The sequence below is a fragment of the Sturnus vulgaris genome, chromosome 20 (assembly GCF_052056855.1).
Source record: "Sturnus vulgaris isolate bStuVul1 chromosome 20, bStuVul1.hap1, whole genome shotgun sequence".
Lineage (NCBI taxonomy): Eukaryota > Metazoa > Chordata > Aves > Passeriformes > Sturnidae > Sturnus > Sturnus vulgaris.
Window position 1 is genome coordinate 3,023,943 of NC_142262.1, and position 17,959 is coordinate 3,041,901.

Sequence of the window (17,959 nt, forward strand, 5' to 3'; positions counted from 1 at the left end):
AGCACAAGTATCATCACGCTGTTTCCTCAGGAAAAGAAGTGCTAAGTCAGTTGGAAAAAGATGTCTGAGGGTATTAATTATGCAGACAAAAGTACAAATGGGCCAGATATCTTAAAACAGGGAGTGAGATAACGACTTCGTTAGCAGCCTGCATTTAGTACATTGCATTTTTCCTTCCCAATTAATCTTTGAGCTTCTCTCTCTTGCATTTAGAGGTTGGGTTTTTTTAATTTTTATTTTCTGCAGCAATTTTACACACCCTCCTGCAGCCAGAGCTGATTTGCAGTATTTATCAGGGCTGGGCAGGGGTGGCTTTGTTCAGGGATCTCTCTCTGGCAGAGTCTCCACATCCACCCAGCCAATCACTCAAAATTCTGCCTGTTTCACACTGGGCCTCTGCAGGTAAAATTTAAACATAAAAGCTCAGCCTGAAGATGCTAAAATTAAGCAATTTTGTTCCGAGATTTTTTAGAGGAAAACTTCCTAGTGTGTATTTTTAGGAAGCTGTAGAACACGTGGAGAGTTCTGCTCCTCACTTATGGCAAAGTGCAGCGTAGAAATAAAAATCAAAAAGTGGATTTTGAAGTAATAGCTCCTGTGCCAAAACTGGCAGTGAAATCACAAAAATCATGCAGAAGAAGGCTGAAAAAAAACCCCACCAAAAAAAGCAATAATAAACCCAAATATAGGATGAGAGAAAGCAGCTTGCACTGAACGCTGTCACTTCATCCTTCACTCGCTTCTTGGTTCTTAATCCCTTTGGGATTGTAAATACTCAGCTAAAATAAGTTATTTAATCTCAATGTTATTCCTTGGAAGTACTTGAAGAGTCTTTTCAGTGCATTAAATTTTAAAAATTGGGTATTTTGGATTTTTTTCATGCGTTGAAAAGAAATGTTTTTCCAGCTGACCACGGGTGTGAAGATCCCCAGAGGGCAAACTGTGAGTAAATGAGAGTGGGGACAATTTGTCTGGCCTGAAAGGAATCATTTCCCCAGCTGCAAAACCCTGTCAGCTTTACACATGGGTTGTGGAAAAGTACAAGTGGTCTGCAAGAAAAATGCATGGTTCTGTTCTTTTCTTTTAACACACAGTGATTTTTGTCCTGATATCAGTCTTTGAGGAATACAGAGAACGAATAGAATTACACTTTATTCTAAAATTTTAGCCCATAAGCATTTTCTGTCTCTCCTAAAACCAGAAATTTAAGAAACTTAATCAGTATCAACTGTTGGGTCAAGTTAATGTGATTCGTTTCCAGCCATGATCTAATTTCATTAATTAATTTACATCAGAGTATCTGTTCTGCATGAGAATTATCTTAGCTCACATTGCTGTACTCCTCTTATTCTATATATAAAATAATATCTGTTTTTTGGATGCCTTTTAACCTCCGTGCTGGGAAACAACAGATTGAAATCTCAGGAAGGTCTAGAGCTTGGGGGTTGTAGTATGAAAATGCCATTTAAATCCGGGGGAAAAGGATAACAATGTCTTGAGCAAACTGTAAATATTTATTGCTGAAGATCTTGACGCCTTTTTTTCTTTTTTTTTTTTTTTGCATTAACTCTGACTGACTTTTAAGTGGCTCTAAAGTCGAAATTTCTGTAGGAAACACTTTTCATCAAGACATATTAAATTGCCTAAAGGTTGATGTTTCCTGAATTTCGCTTCAGATTTCTGCAGTTAGGCAGGTGCATTTTGGAAAGCCCCTGAATGGAAGCAGTGTGGGTCCTGGATAATCTCCAGTGCCTCTCCAAGGCTGGAATTCCTTCCTCCCTTAGGAGCCATGGCACACCCAAAGCCTCTCCTTCCAGAAACACTTCTAACCTTGAGCTCTGTCACAGGGGAATTCCTGGAAGCTGTTTCCTGTCCCAAACAAGCCCAGGGGTTGCTGCCCCCAATTTTGAGGTGCCCAGCTGTGAGCTCCAGACTCCCCATCCCAGTTTGATCCCAGTTTATCGCAGCTGGTTTGGGTGGGTTTCACAGCCTGAGGGAAATTCACCTTTTATCCTTCAGAATTCTTCTTCCAGGATGTGTAAATGTTGCTCAGGTGTCAGCAGGAGGGAGGGCAGTGCTGGCTGTGCTCACCCTTGGGGACACCCTGCACTTCCCCAGCTGCAGGTTCCTGATTGTTCCCTCTCTCCTTGGGGATCAGGAACGACTCCAGATAAAATAACTCACTTGGTTTCTTCCTTTGGCGTTGTAAAAGTAGAAAGCTGCATTAGGATTTTTGTGAAGCTCCACTTGTCTTCCCTGCACTTTTCCTTTGGTTGCTGTCATGACAATGCTCACAACGATTCCATCTGACAACTAATGAGCCGTGAATCCGTGGGAAGGGTGGTGGCAGAAACCTTGCAAAGAGGGCTTGTGTCAAACACCTGATCCTCTGCAATCCCCTGTGATCTGGCTGTGGCTCTTGCAGTATTTGGCTCCTAATCTGTGGTTGTGTAACCTAAGAGTGATGAGAGAACAAAAGCGCAAAGAATTGGTACCTGCTTAGAAAAATTACAGTGATGGATTTGGGTATTTAATCATTGTACTGCAGGGAGAGCTGCCTGGAAGCTGTGTGTTGCTTGTGAATCACTCTTCTCTCCTGTCATTGCTCCCTGCTATTCTTATAAATATCACTCAGTACAACCTTTCTTTACAACAAGTAGTTTCTCCCATGCCAAGTCTGACAGGTGGGTTTTCACATCTTATTTATTTGTCAACATGCTTCAGTAGCTCTGGTCTGACATGTAATTTCTTTCTTAACAGTGATGTGTAATCCCTCTGTGTTTTATATTGACAGTGAGAGAAGCAAAAAACCTCATTCCCATGGATCCAAATGGACTTTCAGATCCTTATGTCAAACTGAAGCTCATCCCAGATCCTAAGAATGAAAGTAAACAAAAAACAAAAACCATCCGTTCCACCCTGAATCCGGACTGGAATGAATCATTCACCTTGTGAGTTGAGCACCCTGATTTACTGGGGGGGTCTTTGGGTGCATTCAGTTCTTTATTTCAGTCTTGACAACTCCTCCGTTTCTGTCCTTTTTCAGTAAATTAAAACCTACAGACAAAGATCGCCGGTTATCCGTAGAGGTCTGGGACTGGGATCGAACAACCAGGAATGATTTCATGGGATCTCTCTCTTTTGGGGTGTCAGAGCTTATGAAAATGCCAGCCAGTGGATGGTAAGAGTTTCTGAAAAGAGAAGGAGAGAATATATCACCAAAAGTTTTAAACCTATCATTTTTTTCAATGTGACCTACTCTTTTGTTTTTGAGTTTTTCACTGTTTCAGGCTATAAATTCACTGAAAGTGCAACTAAACCTAGGGAACACATGCTATATATATCAAAGGGGAATAATAAAACAATTGCTTTTCTTTTATGGTGTTCCTGAAACTTCTGCTGAAGCCAGGAGCTGCTGCAAACTCAATTCTGTGTACATAGTCTTGTGATACAAATTTTATTTTTATCTCCAATATGATGTGTTCAATACTAAGTGTATCATGTTATATATAGCTCTGCAAATTCAAAGCCCATGGAAACTGATCTTGTAAAATGCCACCTCGTTACCTGCCAGGAGAAGGGTAGAGCTCATCACATCTCAAAAAGGACATTTCTTCAAAGACACTTGTTCAGGGCTATGGGAGCACTGGAGACAAAGGTTCCTCCTCGGGGTTTGTGTCTCCCATCAAACTCCAGAATGAGTGGGAAGAATCTCCTTGTCCATTAAACTGCCTTGACAGATAGTTTGGGATTAAAGGTCTGATTTCAGGTAAAATATATTCTATTTCTGGGTTCGATTCAGGTGTTTGAGATCAATTCTTTGCATACCTGTGACTGATACAAACCACACACAAAAAATGAAATCAGGTTTTAAATCTACCAGGAAAAAAAAAAAGTAAAGTCACCAGTTTTTTCTTAAATCTACCACAGGTACAAGCTGCTGAATCAAGAAGAGGGCGAATATTACAACGTTCCAATTCCAGATGCTGATGAAGATGGAAATGCAGAGCTCCGACAGAAGTTTGAGGTGAGGATTAAACACAGATGTGTGCAACTAAATATTGCATTTGTTTTTCCTCTTGACTGCAAAAAAAAGAAAAAAGTCTGTTAAATGATACATATGTTAGAGTGCTCCTATTTCTGTCCCTGTGACAGCTCTGTGTGTCTTTGGTTTTCTTGAAGATTGGACCAAATGGTTTAATTCAGAGGTGGCATCATTTCCTGACAGTTCAGCTTCTCTGCTATGACACTTAGAAGTTGGTGTTCTAGAATATGTTATGTCAAGTATGTGTAATAATTTCAGTGTCTTTTAACAATTGCTGCAAAATCTGCCAGCCACTGTCACTGATATCTGCATTATTTGACAAATGAAATTCTCAGAAACAATGATATTTTAATACTTTGAATGTTTCACACTGTAACTTGGGGTGTTTTAATTTAATACTTTCAATGTTCACACTTTGGAGCTTTAAAGTCTTTGCAGAAGGTTTTTATGTGAAATTCTGATCTCTGTAGTGTGGGGAAGGATGTTGATGTTTTTTTAAGGATCAGAGATATTGTTGGGTATGTACAAAAAAGTAAATCCAGAGGAAAAGTGATGCTTTCTGCAATGCTTTGCCTCCTGTGGTGCCAGCTGGAGAAGTTGGTAGCCACAAAAATGGTCTCATGTGCAACACAAAGGAGTTTTTTTGTTAATGATCAGACTCTGCCTCTTCTGACAACCACAGCCAGAATTACAACAAAATGTTTGCTGGCCTCTGAGCCCAGGAGCAGGACAGGTATGGCCTGGGGTGGGAGGGGTTTGCTGGTCCAGCTCCTCTCCCCTGCCTGCTCTCCCAGCTGCACACACAGCCAGGAGCTGGAAATATTCCAATCTGCACTGTTTACAACCTTAGCCAAGCTGTTTATCCAAAACATAATGAATGTACCTGTTGTGCATAAACAAGGCTGCCTGTTCCTTTCAACCTGAAATGGCAATTTTCTATGTTCACCATCAGGCAGAATTCTCCATTGTTATTATAAAAGATGGGTTAACCCACGAAAGTGAGGAAAAACGGCACATGTTCAACTTTCAAGAAAGAAAAAGAAAAGGTGCACCAATTTCTTCTGAACTCGTTTGGATCAGCTCCCATGTCTGCAGCATGAACTATGATTTTTGTTACACATTTGAGAAGTATTTGAGCCTCCATTCCATTTTCCTTTCTTTACAGTTGTGATCTGACCAGTGTGATTTCATTTTGCTGCACTAGGTCATTTGCTATTCAAGATCATGTTTATTTTTTATCCTCCCTAGAAAGAATAGCTTCTAAAGTAATTCTGTCCATGTTTCTGTGCATTATGCAGAGCCTGGAATTGGGTGGATATTTATATATTGGTGATACAGGTATAAAAAATTTACCTGTTTTCTCTCAGGTCAGAGACAGCACGGAGACAAAGTCACTAAAATTATCCACTTAAAAATGTCAGCTATTGCAATGCAGTGTGTTTGCATATTGAATTTACAGTGTCTGAGGTTGATTCTTAATCCTTTAGGAAAGACTTTGGTTGCAGGAGGAACAGCCAGGGTTTATCCATGTCCTGCAGTGAAGTGGAGTAGAAATCCTGAGAGGATTCGTGTAAAACTACTGGACCTGGTCCCAGAGACAGCAGCTTCACTAAGGGGCAGCTCTGCCTCAGAAATAATTAGTCTGTCTCAAAGTCTAATTAGTTCAGCCTCAGCACTGTGTATTTGAGGCTGTCCCTGGTCTGGGCTAGCCTGCTTGGTGCTGTTTGAGTGACTCAATTAATCCAGGGAAGGGAATGGGTCTTCATTAGGCACACGGTGTCTCCAGTAATTGTAATTTCCCAAGCTGGACCATGAACAGTTCTGAAACTCAGTGATGATAAATGAGAGTATTGGTAGCTGAACAAACCCTGTAAATGTAATGAGGCCAAGGCTGGTGTAATGTGGGGTTACATGGCTGAAGGGTTGGGGTTCACCCTCTTCCCCTGTCTCCCAAGTTTTTTCACGATGAGAAGCAGCAGAGGGAAGCAGAACCCTCCATGGAATATTCTTCCTTCGATTCAAGGGGCATCACTGTGATGGCTTCTAAAAATTCACAGCACAGATGTCTGAATGGTGGTGTTTCACTTATTAGCTATTCTGGTATGGCACATAAGTGGTGCTGACTCTGATCATCTTTTCCTTTATTTTATCATTTATATCCTAGCTTGCACAGGCATTTTATTTTAGGTGCCCTGTAATATGGAACAAGTAGACAGCACTGAGAAAAATGCTATTTGTGATTTAATGACATCATCTAAATAAATATTTCCACTGTTCTAAAATCAGCACTGGAGCCTTAGAGGAAGAAGATTGCAGGTCTTGACTGTCACTTTCCTGGGAGAGTGAATTTCTTAAGAGGTTGAAAATACAGATGGACCAAGGGGTCACAATGGGCCACCTTCCCATTTATCAGTTTATGGAAGGAGTAACTCCAGAGTTCTTCCCAATCCAGCCTGCACTTGTAGTGCTTGGTCTGCTTTTTGATACATGACCATGTGATTGGTAGCCAGGCTACACTGATTTAACTTGGAGTACAAAATGACAACAATTTCCACCAAAATATTGCATTACTTATATCAAATACTTAAAATAAAAAATGGTGGCCTTCAGAGTAAAGGGCTGTGTACAAACCTAAGCTACACAAGAGTAGAGAAACTTTAGGATTAGGCTTTAATTGTGTCATATTAAGAAAGAATAAGATTATTTTCAGCTTAGAAAGGACCAGAGAGCCAATAGATGTAGAATCTCTGAAACCACTTTCTGATCTTGAAAATTCTAAGATGTTCTGAAAATTGAATTTGCCCTTTTGACTAAAGTTTAGAAATGTGGGGTAGCAGAACCTCCAGGACCACTTAGGAGCTACTGCCCATTTAAATCAGCATTTTAAGACTATCTGCCTGCTTTTATATTTCAACAGGCAGCTTTAAGATTTGGCCTCAAGCTCTCATTGATCTCAAACCATTTCCACAGTACCATCACATCCTTCTTAGCACAACACTTTCACAGCCCACATTTCTTAGGGAAATATTGCTCTTGGCCCCACAAATCTCATGGAAATGCTTCTTTCCTCACTGGACCTCCTGGCACATATTCTTAAGTCATTTATTCAGTTTAAATCCACCATAAAATAACTATACAAGATTATAAATAAATAAATAATAATAGATTAAAGCATTCTCTTCACTCATATTTGTAAGTGAATGCTAAAAACTGTTTGTCATGAGAAGTTTCTTCCTGGCCCGTTCTGCCACATCTATATCAGTTGAAAAATTAACACCCAGCCTTTGTCTAGAATGAATCCTATCCAACAAATGGGGCTAAATTTGGAAAAGAAAGAATTGAGGATGGTGCTTTTTTTACCTTTTATGTTTTAATGCAAGGAGTTTTCTTATTATATTCTGTGTATAATCTGTATGAACCCGTGCAGTGTATAGGAATTGAGGTATATTATGCAAAGGTGCAATGCAGTATTTTCTATACAGCAAATTTTATTCAATCTATGTATTTTCTGGATCTCACCTCTCACTAAAACTCACAAATCTATTATCTGCTCATTTAGCAGTGTGATCAAATCTGTCCTCAGTGATTTATACATGATACATCATTATTAATATTTAGAGATAAAAATATACTCCTGTAGGAAGTGGAGGCAGGATAAAATCTGTCACTATTTTTCAGCTGGTTTTAACCTTTAGTTGTGAATTTTCTCTCTGGAATGACATTATTTGTGGCCATTCTCAAAATGAAACTCCCTTCTCACCAGGCATATTCAGAATAATTGTGGCAGCTCCATAATTGTCCCTGCTGAAATTGCCATGGGAACTCCCAACAGTCCCAGGTGCCTCCATGGACCCAAACCAGGAAATCTTCTAACTGCAGCATCTACTCTTTGTTACATTCTTATTTTCTTCTTCCAGTCATTTTCTAGTAAAAAAAACCAAAAAAACAAAACAAAAGCAGAATATTGAAATAATAAAACCTTCTCAACTTTCTCGTATTTTTTTCTACCTGGTTGTGATTTGAGCAGTAAGATGTCTTTGTCATTTAGGGCATCATTGGGAAAGAAATGTGCAAATTCTAAAACTTCTATTGTGGGAAATTATTTGAGTTTGGTCAAGCCCTTTTTACTTTTTCTGCTTAGTAAAGCACTTCTTGATACTTAAATATCAGCTTAGAATAATAATAGAATAATTCTGATTTACAAGTAGGCTGATGAATTGTTCTATGATTTCTCCCCTTCCTTCCACATCGCCAGCACTGGGAAATGTTATTAAAATTAAAGCAGCTGTTATGGTCTATATAAAGCATTTTTTTAATTAAACAAAGAGCAGAGCAGCCATAATCCTTACCCATGGATACATTTAGAGCACGAGGTGTGTTGGTGATGGGAGCAGGCTCAGTCACTACACCCAGCTCTGGCAATTGCAGTGATCCAAGCACATTGTGAGGAAATGGGATTCTGCTCGTAAAATCCTCATTTTAGAGCATCTCTGGGAAGACACAGAACGGTGCTCCTGGTGCACACTCTTCACATGTCAGATATGTTCTTTTGTTCTGATTATTTCCTTTAGGGTGGCTTTGACAGGAACAAAATCCTTCCCTTAATTTCTGAGAGCTCTGACTGCTGTCCCACCACAGGGACTGTCCCTGGATCCTGGGAGGGGACAGACATCCACATCCACATCCCTGGCTTTGCCTCCTGTTTGTGTGAGAGATTCCAGCTGCTTTGGCCATGGAGTTGCTGATGGAGTTCCCTTTTTTCAGCCCAGAACATGAGGAGAGGGAGCAGAGCTGAGAGCAGGGGGATGTCGTGTCTGAGCACTGCAGGTGGTCAGTCAAGTCACTGGTGACACTTTGGTCACCTCTCAGTGCTTCTAAACAGAACTGTCATTGTGATCCTAAAGAAAACGTCTTCTAAAATGCCTTATCATGATTATTACCCTAAAGAAAAATGTCTTCTAAAATACCTTATCATTTTAAAGATAACAGGATGGATGTGGAGCTTGGCCATCAAGCTCGGTTATCAATACCTGGAACCTCTCCAGTGAGGCAGGATCTGAGAGATCTTTCTGCTGCTGAGCTCCTCCAGGCTGCAGGGCAGCACCTTGACCAAACTTGTGTGATAATCCTTGTGCAGGCCCGAATTTACACCATTTACACCATTTGCCTCTTCTTGTGGCAGCACAGCTGGTGTTAAACAGGACCTGAAACTGCCCCCAGAGATCAAGGCTCAACTAAAACTCTGATATTTTGTTGCTGTTACAGTCTAATGCTGAAAAAACTCTTTCAGTTATTTATAATTTCTTTTCTGAACATCAGTACATCAGATTGTTTCAGTGCAGGCCCTGCATTTCTTAGATCTTTACCACTCTTAATGTTTTTTTAAAGCCGTTTCTGTCTGCTTCACTAGAAAGGACAAGGCTAGAACTTCCTTAATCTGACATTTTTCTGATATTCACAGAAACTTTAGCTGAAAAGGACATTATATTTCTTTCCTTTAATCAATGGCCAGGACATCCTAGAGTTATTTTTATTCTGAGCTGGAGGCTGAGTAGAAATGTTGTAGTTGCATAGCCAGGGCCATAACAGATACTGCAGGGACTGTTTCAGTGGCTTCTTAAGAACCCAGTGAGTTTTCTAATTAGATCTATTTTCATTCAAAAAACTCACCACAAACAAACACAAAAATCCCCAAGACAAACTGTAGAGGAGCTTGTGATTTCGTCAATTTGTGAGTTAAGTTCTCCAGATCTCTGAAGTGTTACAAGGGCTGGGAAGGAAATATTGCTTTTGCATCTTTGAAGGATGGTGATGTTTTGCCCCAGAGTTGTTATACTGCAGTTACTTTACTCTTTTTTTTTTTTTTTTTTTTTTAATACATAAAATATATGATCTCTTCCATATCTGTCTCTAACCAATATTCATTCTCACTTTGAAGCTTCAGGCAGGTCAGCAGAGGGGACATGGAAAAGAGGAATAACATTGCTGACACTTCAAATTGCAAATGACAAGATGAAATTTACTTTTCAGGAAACAGAAACTAAGCCACACTGAAATCATGACCAGCCAAAATATCACTGGCACATCAATCCACACTCATTATGCATATAGAGATATAAAAAGAAGAGCTGCTTTTTTTGGCCATGGCACTCACTGCTATTTTTAAATTGTGCATATTTAATCATTAGAGAATAGTTTGCAGCATTATAGAGATGCTGTTAGATGACTCCATCTGTTCTGTACTATAGTTTGGCAGGGGGAATTCCCATATGCAGTTGTCTGGAGGTTTCCCATCCACTCACCACGGCTCAAACTGGAGAACTTGAAATTCCTTAACTAGATGGCAGAAATCTCTGCTTTCAGTTTGCATCAGCTGCTGATTTCCTTAAGGCTTTTCCCAGTGGGTTGTGATTTGAGGTGAGGAACATAAACAATCGTGTTGGTAGCAGGGATTTCCTGTCCCTTCCACAAAGGTGAAGTGCTGTGTGCTGCGAATCGAGGCAAAACCAAAGATCCCGAGTGCCGTGTGTGCTGTCCCCTCTCTGGAGCCCCGAGCGCTCCTGCCCAGCTGTGCACATCTGGGGCTTTGTCCCGGGGATGTTCCATGCATGGGCTGTGCGTGTTTGTGAGCTGAGGTCACAGCAAGGAGCTGTGCTCCCTGCCCTGCTCGGGTAATTAACACCCATTATTTCTCTGTCCTGGGTTTTTTTCTGTGCTTAACAGACGTGTCCATTTCTGTATTCCCGCTGCTGCTGTGTCTGTATTTGTTGATTTCTGCTGCTAATTGTGGTTGCTGTGCTGTGCCAGCCCGTTACTAACCACGCAGTGTTTCTCCCTCTCCTGTCTCTTCCAGGACTGTCATGTAAATATCCACTTCTTCAAGGTAGTTTTCTCCTTGGTGTTCTCCTACACCCCCTTTACCAGCATCTGAAGTTTATTGAGTTTAATTTCATTCTCACCATCTTTTAAGGATGCACTTGTTTTTTTTTCCACTTCAAGTTTTTCTAATTGATTAAAAAAAAAAAAAACAAACCAAAAAATTGAAGTACGAATCTTCCATAACTTGTCATAAAGTGATCCCTAGATTAGAATTCTGCTACCAAAAAAGTGATCAAACCTGAGCAGATGCAGATTCTTTTTGGAAGAATTAGGTAAATGTGTGCCACCTTCTCATGGAAAATGGAAAAAGGTGCATCTTTAATTTGAAAAACATTCATGGAATTTTAAGTAACTTTCACAGATAAAATAATGCTCATGGTCACTGTGTATTTAAATAGATAAATTTAGATAATAGAGCATGCATGTTTTATGATTTAACAAAGTCCATCTATCACTGGATGTTATTTGGAATATGATATATTGTAAGAGACATTACCCATGTGCACAGATGCTCTGATACCTGAAATACCAATTCACCTCTTTATTTCTCATTTTGCTCCTTTCACTACTCCTCACATCACTGAATTACTGCCATAAAGTGACATCTCAATATTGAGAAGTTACATGTGCTGTGTTTATATTTGCATGTCTCTAACAAATTATCTTTCTTTATTAGGGCAAAGGCCACTGGCACAAACCACACATACATTGGTTAAGTTACAGTTTCAATTAAAATTTGAAACTCCTGTGTTGTAAACTGTGCTCGAAGAATCTAAGATTATTGAAGCCATTATCATCTTCAAATACTATTTTTACAACTGAAGTTGACCTGGAGCACTTTACATTATCATTCAAGGCTTAAAATGCTTAATTTTAAAAAAGAAACATTATTTTTTAAGAGTTGTTTATATTATTAATGCATGATTTTAACAAATATTCTAACACTAGACCAGAAAATTCAAATTAATTACTCTTCTTAACCTAGATTCTTTATCTCAGAAAAGCCTGTACAGAAGAGAACTGCCTTTCCTTGATCCTTTACACCTCTTTGTATTTGAAAATAAATTCACATGGTGGTTTCATTGGTGAAACTTGTTTTATGCTGGGAAGTTGAAAGTTTCTCTGCTTAAATGCATTTTTAAACCAGAGCAAAAGTCACCCTGATAAAATGCATTCTGGCATAAACAGGAAATTTTGTCACCTCATTGTAAAATCCAGGCCTTGAAGAACACTGATACAAGCTGACAAAAGTCCTTGGTTAATTCATGTTTCCACCATAGGAGTGCACCCTAAAAAAGGAGTGAAGGGTTTCCCACAGCTGCTGCTTCATGGGCAGAATTCATGTTTAGTCCTGGTGGATTATAAACATGAATTCCATCAGGGAAAAGCTGGCTCTCTGTTTCTATGGGGACACTCTGGAATTCAGGGTTTTTCCATGGATAAAAATGCTTCCTCGTTTATTATCTGTCTTTTCTCACTAGATCACCACAAGTCCCCATTTCCCTGCTGCTGGCAGAGAGGCTGAGCCCTGAGCTCAGCTCAGGAGCAGCCCTGGGGGATGATGATGATGATGATGATGATGATGATGATGATGATGATGATGATGATGATGATCCAGGAGATCCCTGTGCCAGGAGCATCTTTGGGAGTGACCTGTGGGGCTGCTGGGGGGGTTCATGCCCAAGCTGGAACTGAAAGGGAGCAGCTGAAGGAGGAAGGGCTGCATTCCTGGGGATAACACAACAGTTCTGAGCTAGGAACCAGTAAATGTACAAAAATTAATTTAGAATATCACAGCAAATGGGAGATGTTGTTTATGGAATAATCAGACAGTGGGAAGGGGCAACACACCTATCCTGCTTTTGTCCCACTGCAAAGTGTGTATTTAAATAGATTATTTTTCAACATCATGCAGAAAACACCTTCATCTGTTTGTGTATGTGTGTGAGAGAGAGAGATAAATCATTTCAGAGCACATTAAGATTTGGATACAGAATCCCAAGGTTTAAAATCAGTCCTGGTCTGCAGCTTTGCATGGCTGGCAGGGTTTGATTGCAGGGATTTGCTCTAAGATCAGGGAGAACTGAAGTCCTTAAAAATTCTTTTAGAACAGAATTTTTTTTTTTTCCCCTTATTGAAATAAGGTTTATGCTTAAAAGCAAATTCCACACTCTAGGGTTTTTTATTACTGAGAACTAGCAGTAACTTGCATAATTAAAGAATGGAGGAGCATATAGAAAAGCAATCCTTCTTCTGACACTCAGGGGCTCACTGTTGTAGCATCCTATTTGCTTTTGGGGATTTTTTATTACCACCACCACAGGATACTTCTGCAAGAATTCTTGAATATTATTCCTAGGCAGCCTCTTTAATTACATTTCATCTCGTTAGGCACTGCTCTGTTACAGGGGAGAGAGTGTTTGGCAATAAAGGCAGGAAACAAAGTGGACTCAGGTGGCCACAGGATTATTAAACAGATTAAACATGTTGACAGTGCCAAATGGGGAACTGGAAACTCTTCCCTCTCTGGATTTCACAGCTCACATAGGCAGACATTGCTGTCCAGAGCAATATCCCCTGAAATTCCTGGCTGAGGATAGATCCATCTCTTTTCCAGTGTCTTTCATAGTGTTTGACTTCACTGTCTCCATTTTCTAGGGAATATGGTTACCTTCACCTTGTGCATTTGGGAATATTTTAGAAATCTTGTGTTCAGGTACTTCCCACAGTTCTAACTTCTATCCAGCAAGACAAAAAAAGCTTAAGAAAAATAATTGAATAGGGAATGTTGTTATAAACCCCACAGAAAAGGTCTGGTGAGGAGCTTCATGGTATATTAAACTGTTGTCTTGTGCTTTCAGATTCTCTTTTTTTCTTTATGCTAAATAAATTTGAGGTTGAGAAAATAATTCCTCTTCAGAGTGAGAAACCACAAGAGGTCAGCAAAGAACAGGGAAAAACTCCCAGAACTGAGCTGGCTCCTGCAAAAGGCCTGAAAAGAAGGAAATCATCCACCTTGTTTGTGAATATATACACTTTGAAAATACAAACCCGTTAATTTAAACCATAATTTCAATAAAATTCAGTATAGCATTTTTCACACAGCCCTTTATTCAAGTTTGATAACTGGCACTGATGAGAATTTCCCCTCTAATGAAAGTATTTTATAATTGCAGGTGTAAAAGCAGGTACTGCTCTGCTCATCTCAGGATTGCTCAGCCCAACACTTTGGTGGCTTCAGGAGTGGGGTTCCCATGTCCTTGGAGGTGCTTTCTGCAAAAAGGCATTTTTAATCTTTTTCATATACAGCACAACTACTTGTTGCAGGCAAATCCTTTGCATAAATTTACTGTTAATATTTAACGGGGTAAATACGAAAAAATTTTAAGAGGAGGAAGAGGGGAAATGAGGGGAAAAGTAAACTAAAGACATAAAATAGTTGGTATTTAAATCCCAGGTAGAGTTTTATCACCCACCTCATTTTTATCTTTATGAAACATCCCATTTGTCTTCATGCCTTTTTGCTAGCAATGGGAATGCTATGAATTTTTCCCAGCTCTTTTTTCAATAACTATTTCAGCCATTGAAAGAAAAATGCATTTTCATTTTGATAGATTGCATTTTTTACTAATTACATTATAGGTCACCATAGTGATACTGCCATCACAAAAATGACTCTCAGAGTGCTGATAAACAGCTTTTTGGTTATTTACATCTCTTCAGTATTCTCCTTGCTGCAGAGAAGTGTTGCTGCAGTGTAAATTCACCAAGGAATAGCTGAAATCCATGTGTGAACCTCATGAATCCTTGATGGTGTCCCTGGTACCAGGAACCTCCCTGGTTTCCAGCAAAACTCTGCTGATGAATTATAAACTGGCCTTAGGTTATGGCTGAAGATTAAACCTCAGTCTGGTGAAGCATTAGGTCTTGCTGGGGCTTAGAAATAGACTCTTCTCATTTCAAATTCTCAACATCCTGGTAATTAAGTTGTAGAAAGTAGGAAATTGATAGTCTATCATAGCATCTGTAATTACATGGAATTGGAAATGCAATAATGTAAGAAACAAGCTGCCACAATGACAGAGAACATTTCACTGAATGGGAGGGCTTTTCTGCCACATTTTGACTCGAAATTTATTGGATTTATTTGCTTTATTAAAGGCTTGCTAATGGTTCAACACATTGATCAAGGTCCCCACTTTGTGAGTACATGACTGGAAACCTGAATGGATCCTTCCATGAGACTTGGATAAATCATTATTATTTCAGTTTTTGCATCCTTAGTATGAGCTTTGGTGGCTGTGTCAGTGACATTCTCTAAGGTTTGTCTGAGATCTGAGCTGCTCTCGTGCTCCTTGTGCAGGGTCCAGAACTGAGCATTCCTGTCACACCCACAGCCCCCTGGGCTGGAATAGTGAAGCTGCAATTTTACTGTTCGTGCTGTTCCATCCTCACTTCTCACCATCCATTTTGCTGTTTTTGTAAGTGATGTGCTGAGTGTTACCTGCAAGGGCACTGGGTTAATTCAAGAATTAGGAGCAGAAACCTTGGCTCCAGGTGTGGCAGTGTGAGATGGCTGATTCCTTCACACAGGGACACCTGAGGAGCACGTGGGGGTCTAAGCAAAGAACTGCTGAGAACTTTTTGCCCCATGAGAAGCAGGGATTTTGTTAGAATTTTTCGAGGGATTAAGTCGTGGCAAGGAGACATTCCTGCTCCACAAATCTCAATTCCTGGGACCTGGGAGCAGATGTGGCTGCCACTGCATCCCTGGAAGTGTCCCAGTGGGATTTGCTCTGGTGGAAGGTGTCCCTGCCCATGGAATGGGATGATGTTTCAGGTGCATTCCAGCCGCACTGTTGAGTGATGCTGTGGCTCTGAGACAAGCCCAGTGCAGTCAGTCTCCCCTTGGGCTGCTGAGCTGCAGGGTTTGGAGCAGAGCAGGCAGGGCTTGCCCTTGTTCCATCGTGCATTCACTGCCGTCAGCAGCTGCACGGGCAGAGCAGGGGCTGCTGGCTGGAAGCTGTGAAGATGAGGAGGGAATGCTGGAATCCCTGTGGAGCAGGAATCCAGGAGACTCAGCTGCTGGGAGCAGAGCTCTGGATTTACCTCCCTGTCAGGTGTTGGTGGGGCCAATGAATAAAGGATGGACTGTGGCTCTCCACACAGCACTCTGCTCATGTGGTGGGAATTCAGCAATGTTGTTAAATATTTTTCCATTTATCACTTTTTCCTCTTGAAAATGTGGTGCCAGGGATGATGCTGCTGGCATCTGGGAACTCGCTGGGAGTGAGTTTCCCTGACAACCGAGGAGCACATCCTGTAGTGAGCTGCACACAAGGCTTTGTGTTTGCTTGGATATCTGACCATGCAGAGGGGAGTGGGTTTCTCCCTCCTGAAGCTGTGCTTGGGGGGCAGGAGGGGGTGGCTGCAAGTTTGGGCAGGTTTGGATCCTGGTGTTCGTTTCCCATGTGAGAACAAAGCCAATGTCACCCGGCTGAGTGTTGCACTGAGCAGTGGAGCAGAGCAGTACAAGGTGCTAAAGCACTGACATCTTGGAAAGAGACTCATTGCCCTAAAGAGATTGGGAGCAGAAAAGGGAAATGTGGTTTTGGGGTTTTTTTTAATCCTCACAATTTTTATTTATTATTGGGTAATGTGGAAAATAACCTATTCAGTCTTTTTGCTCCATAATTCCTAAGATTCTCTACTACAGATTTACACAGAAGGCAGAAGAATCAACATTCAGATTTATTGTTTTGTCCTATTCAATTTTCTTCACAGGGAAAAATCAGAAAGTTTTGAAAATAGTCACTGAGAATTATTGCAATTGCCATAAAGAATGAAGAATTACTATTCCCTAAATCACTTCTGTTTCTTCTTTGCATCACACTTCTCATTAGGTTTTGGATAACTTTTTTCATATCTAATTAAAAGTACAGTTGTTACTCTTAGATTAAAAAGCAATCTAAAGCATTTTTACTGCAAAACCTGAGATATCTTTCCCAAAAAGCACCTACCAAATTCCCAGAGTCTCTCCAGTGTAGCACATTGTAATTTCTTAACACTCCATGGAGAAGTGGGTTTGGGCTGAATATATAAGATCTGTCTCACCTGTGGTTTCAGGGTAAAAGAGCTGGCCGAGATAAGGTGCGTCCCAAGCAGAGGAAGTAAGATGATGTGCATGTCTTGTTTTCTTCTTAGATTAACTTTCCTGCTACCAGTGCAGACTAATTTATCTTTAACATCCTGTTTCCCTGGTTGGTTTGCTGCAAGCTGGCTTCATTGTAACAATACTGTGTTTTTATCCAAGATAATAAATCAAGGAGTTGGAATGTGGATTGAAAATTAATCCAGGTCCTGGAATGCTGTCTTCAACTTCAGCAAGTTTTAATATCCATAAAAAATAAAGGAGGGTTCAAATAGGATTCTGTGATTTTCAATTTTAGTCATGGTAGGAAAGGCAAAATATCAATCTTCTCCAATAAGCTTTTAGGAATAATTTGAGTTTATGTCCCTTCTGTAGCTGCAAAATTGGTTTTGCTCTGGCAGCCTGGAAGAGGATATTGGCTGCATGGCATTTTCTGTCTGCTACAGCGAAGGTGTTTCAGATATAAAACTCAAGATAGAGCTTAGTAAAATGTCTTGAAATTCCCACTCTTATTTCCACTAGGACCTTAAACCAAAAAGCAGTAACAGGAATTGACATGCCAAATGTGAAAAAGGGTTTTGTGCATGCTTCTGCAAGGATGGTGGCTGGCCAAGGTGATGGGAAATAAGGAGCTTTGATAAGTTGTGATAATTTAGTGAGTTCCTGCCACTTTGGGGCTGTGTGCTTCCTTTGAGTCAGTCTGGTTGTTCCCCAGCATTCCCTGCTTTTTCCAGCTGGTTTGCAGCAGGGTTTTCTCTTTACCCCTCCCATGGCAGCTCAGCCAGGGGATGACCAGGATTGTCACCTAACCAGGGCACAGGTCATCAATAAACTCCTGCCCTGTTCACCTCCTGCCTGGGTCAGGCAGCTCAGAGCCCACCAGA

General features: G+C 40.5%; 1 protein-coding gene across 2 annotated transcripts in view; it reads left to right on the forward strand.

Annotated features, from left to right (window-relative positions):
* Positions 1–17,959, forward strand: part of PRKCA (protein kinase C alpha) — a 139,245-nt gene that overhangs the window by 99,676 nt on the left and 21,610 nt on the right. Inside the window, exons 6-9 of one of the 2 annotated variants that reach the window (XM_088176411.1) lie at positions 2,795–2,951; positions 3,047–3,181; positions 3,931–4,027; positions 10,899–10,928. In XM_088176411.1, the coding sequence (XP_088032537.1) occupies positions 2,795–2,951; positions 3,047–3,181; positions 3,931–4,027; positions 10,899–10,928 (419 nt within the window). The remainder of the gene's footprint in view (positions 1–2,794; positions 2,952–3,046; positions 3,182–3,930; positions 4,028–10,898; positions 10,929–17,959) is intronic. The other variant, XM_014882710.2, reaches the window with a different exon arrangement.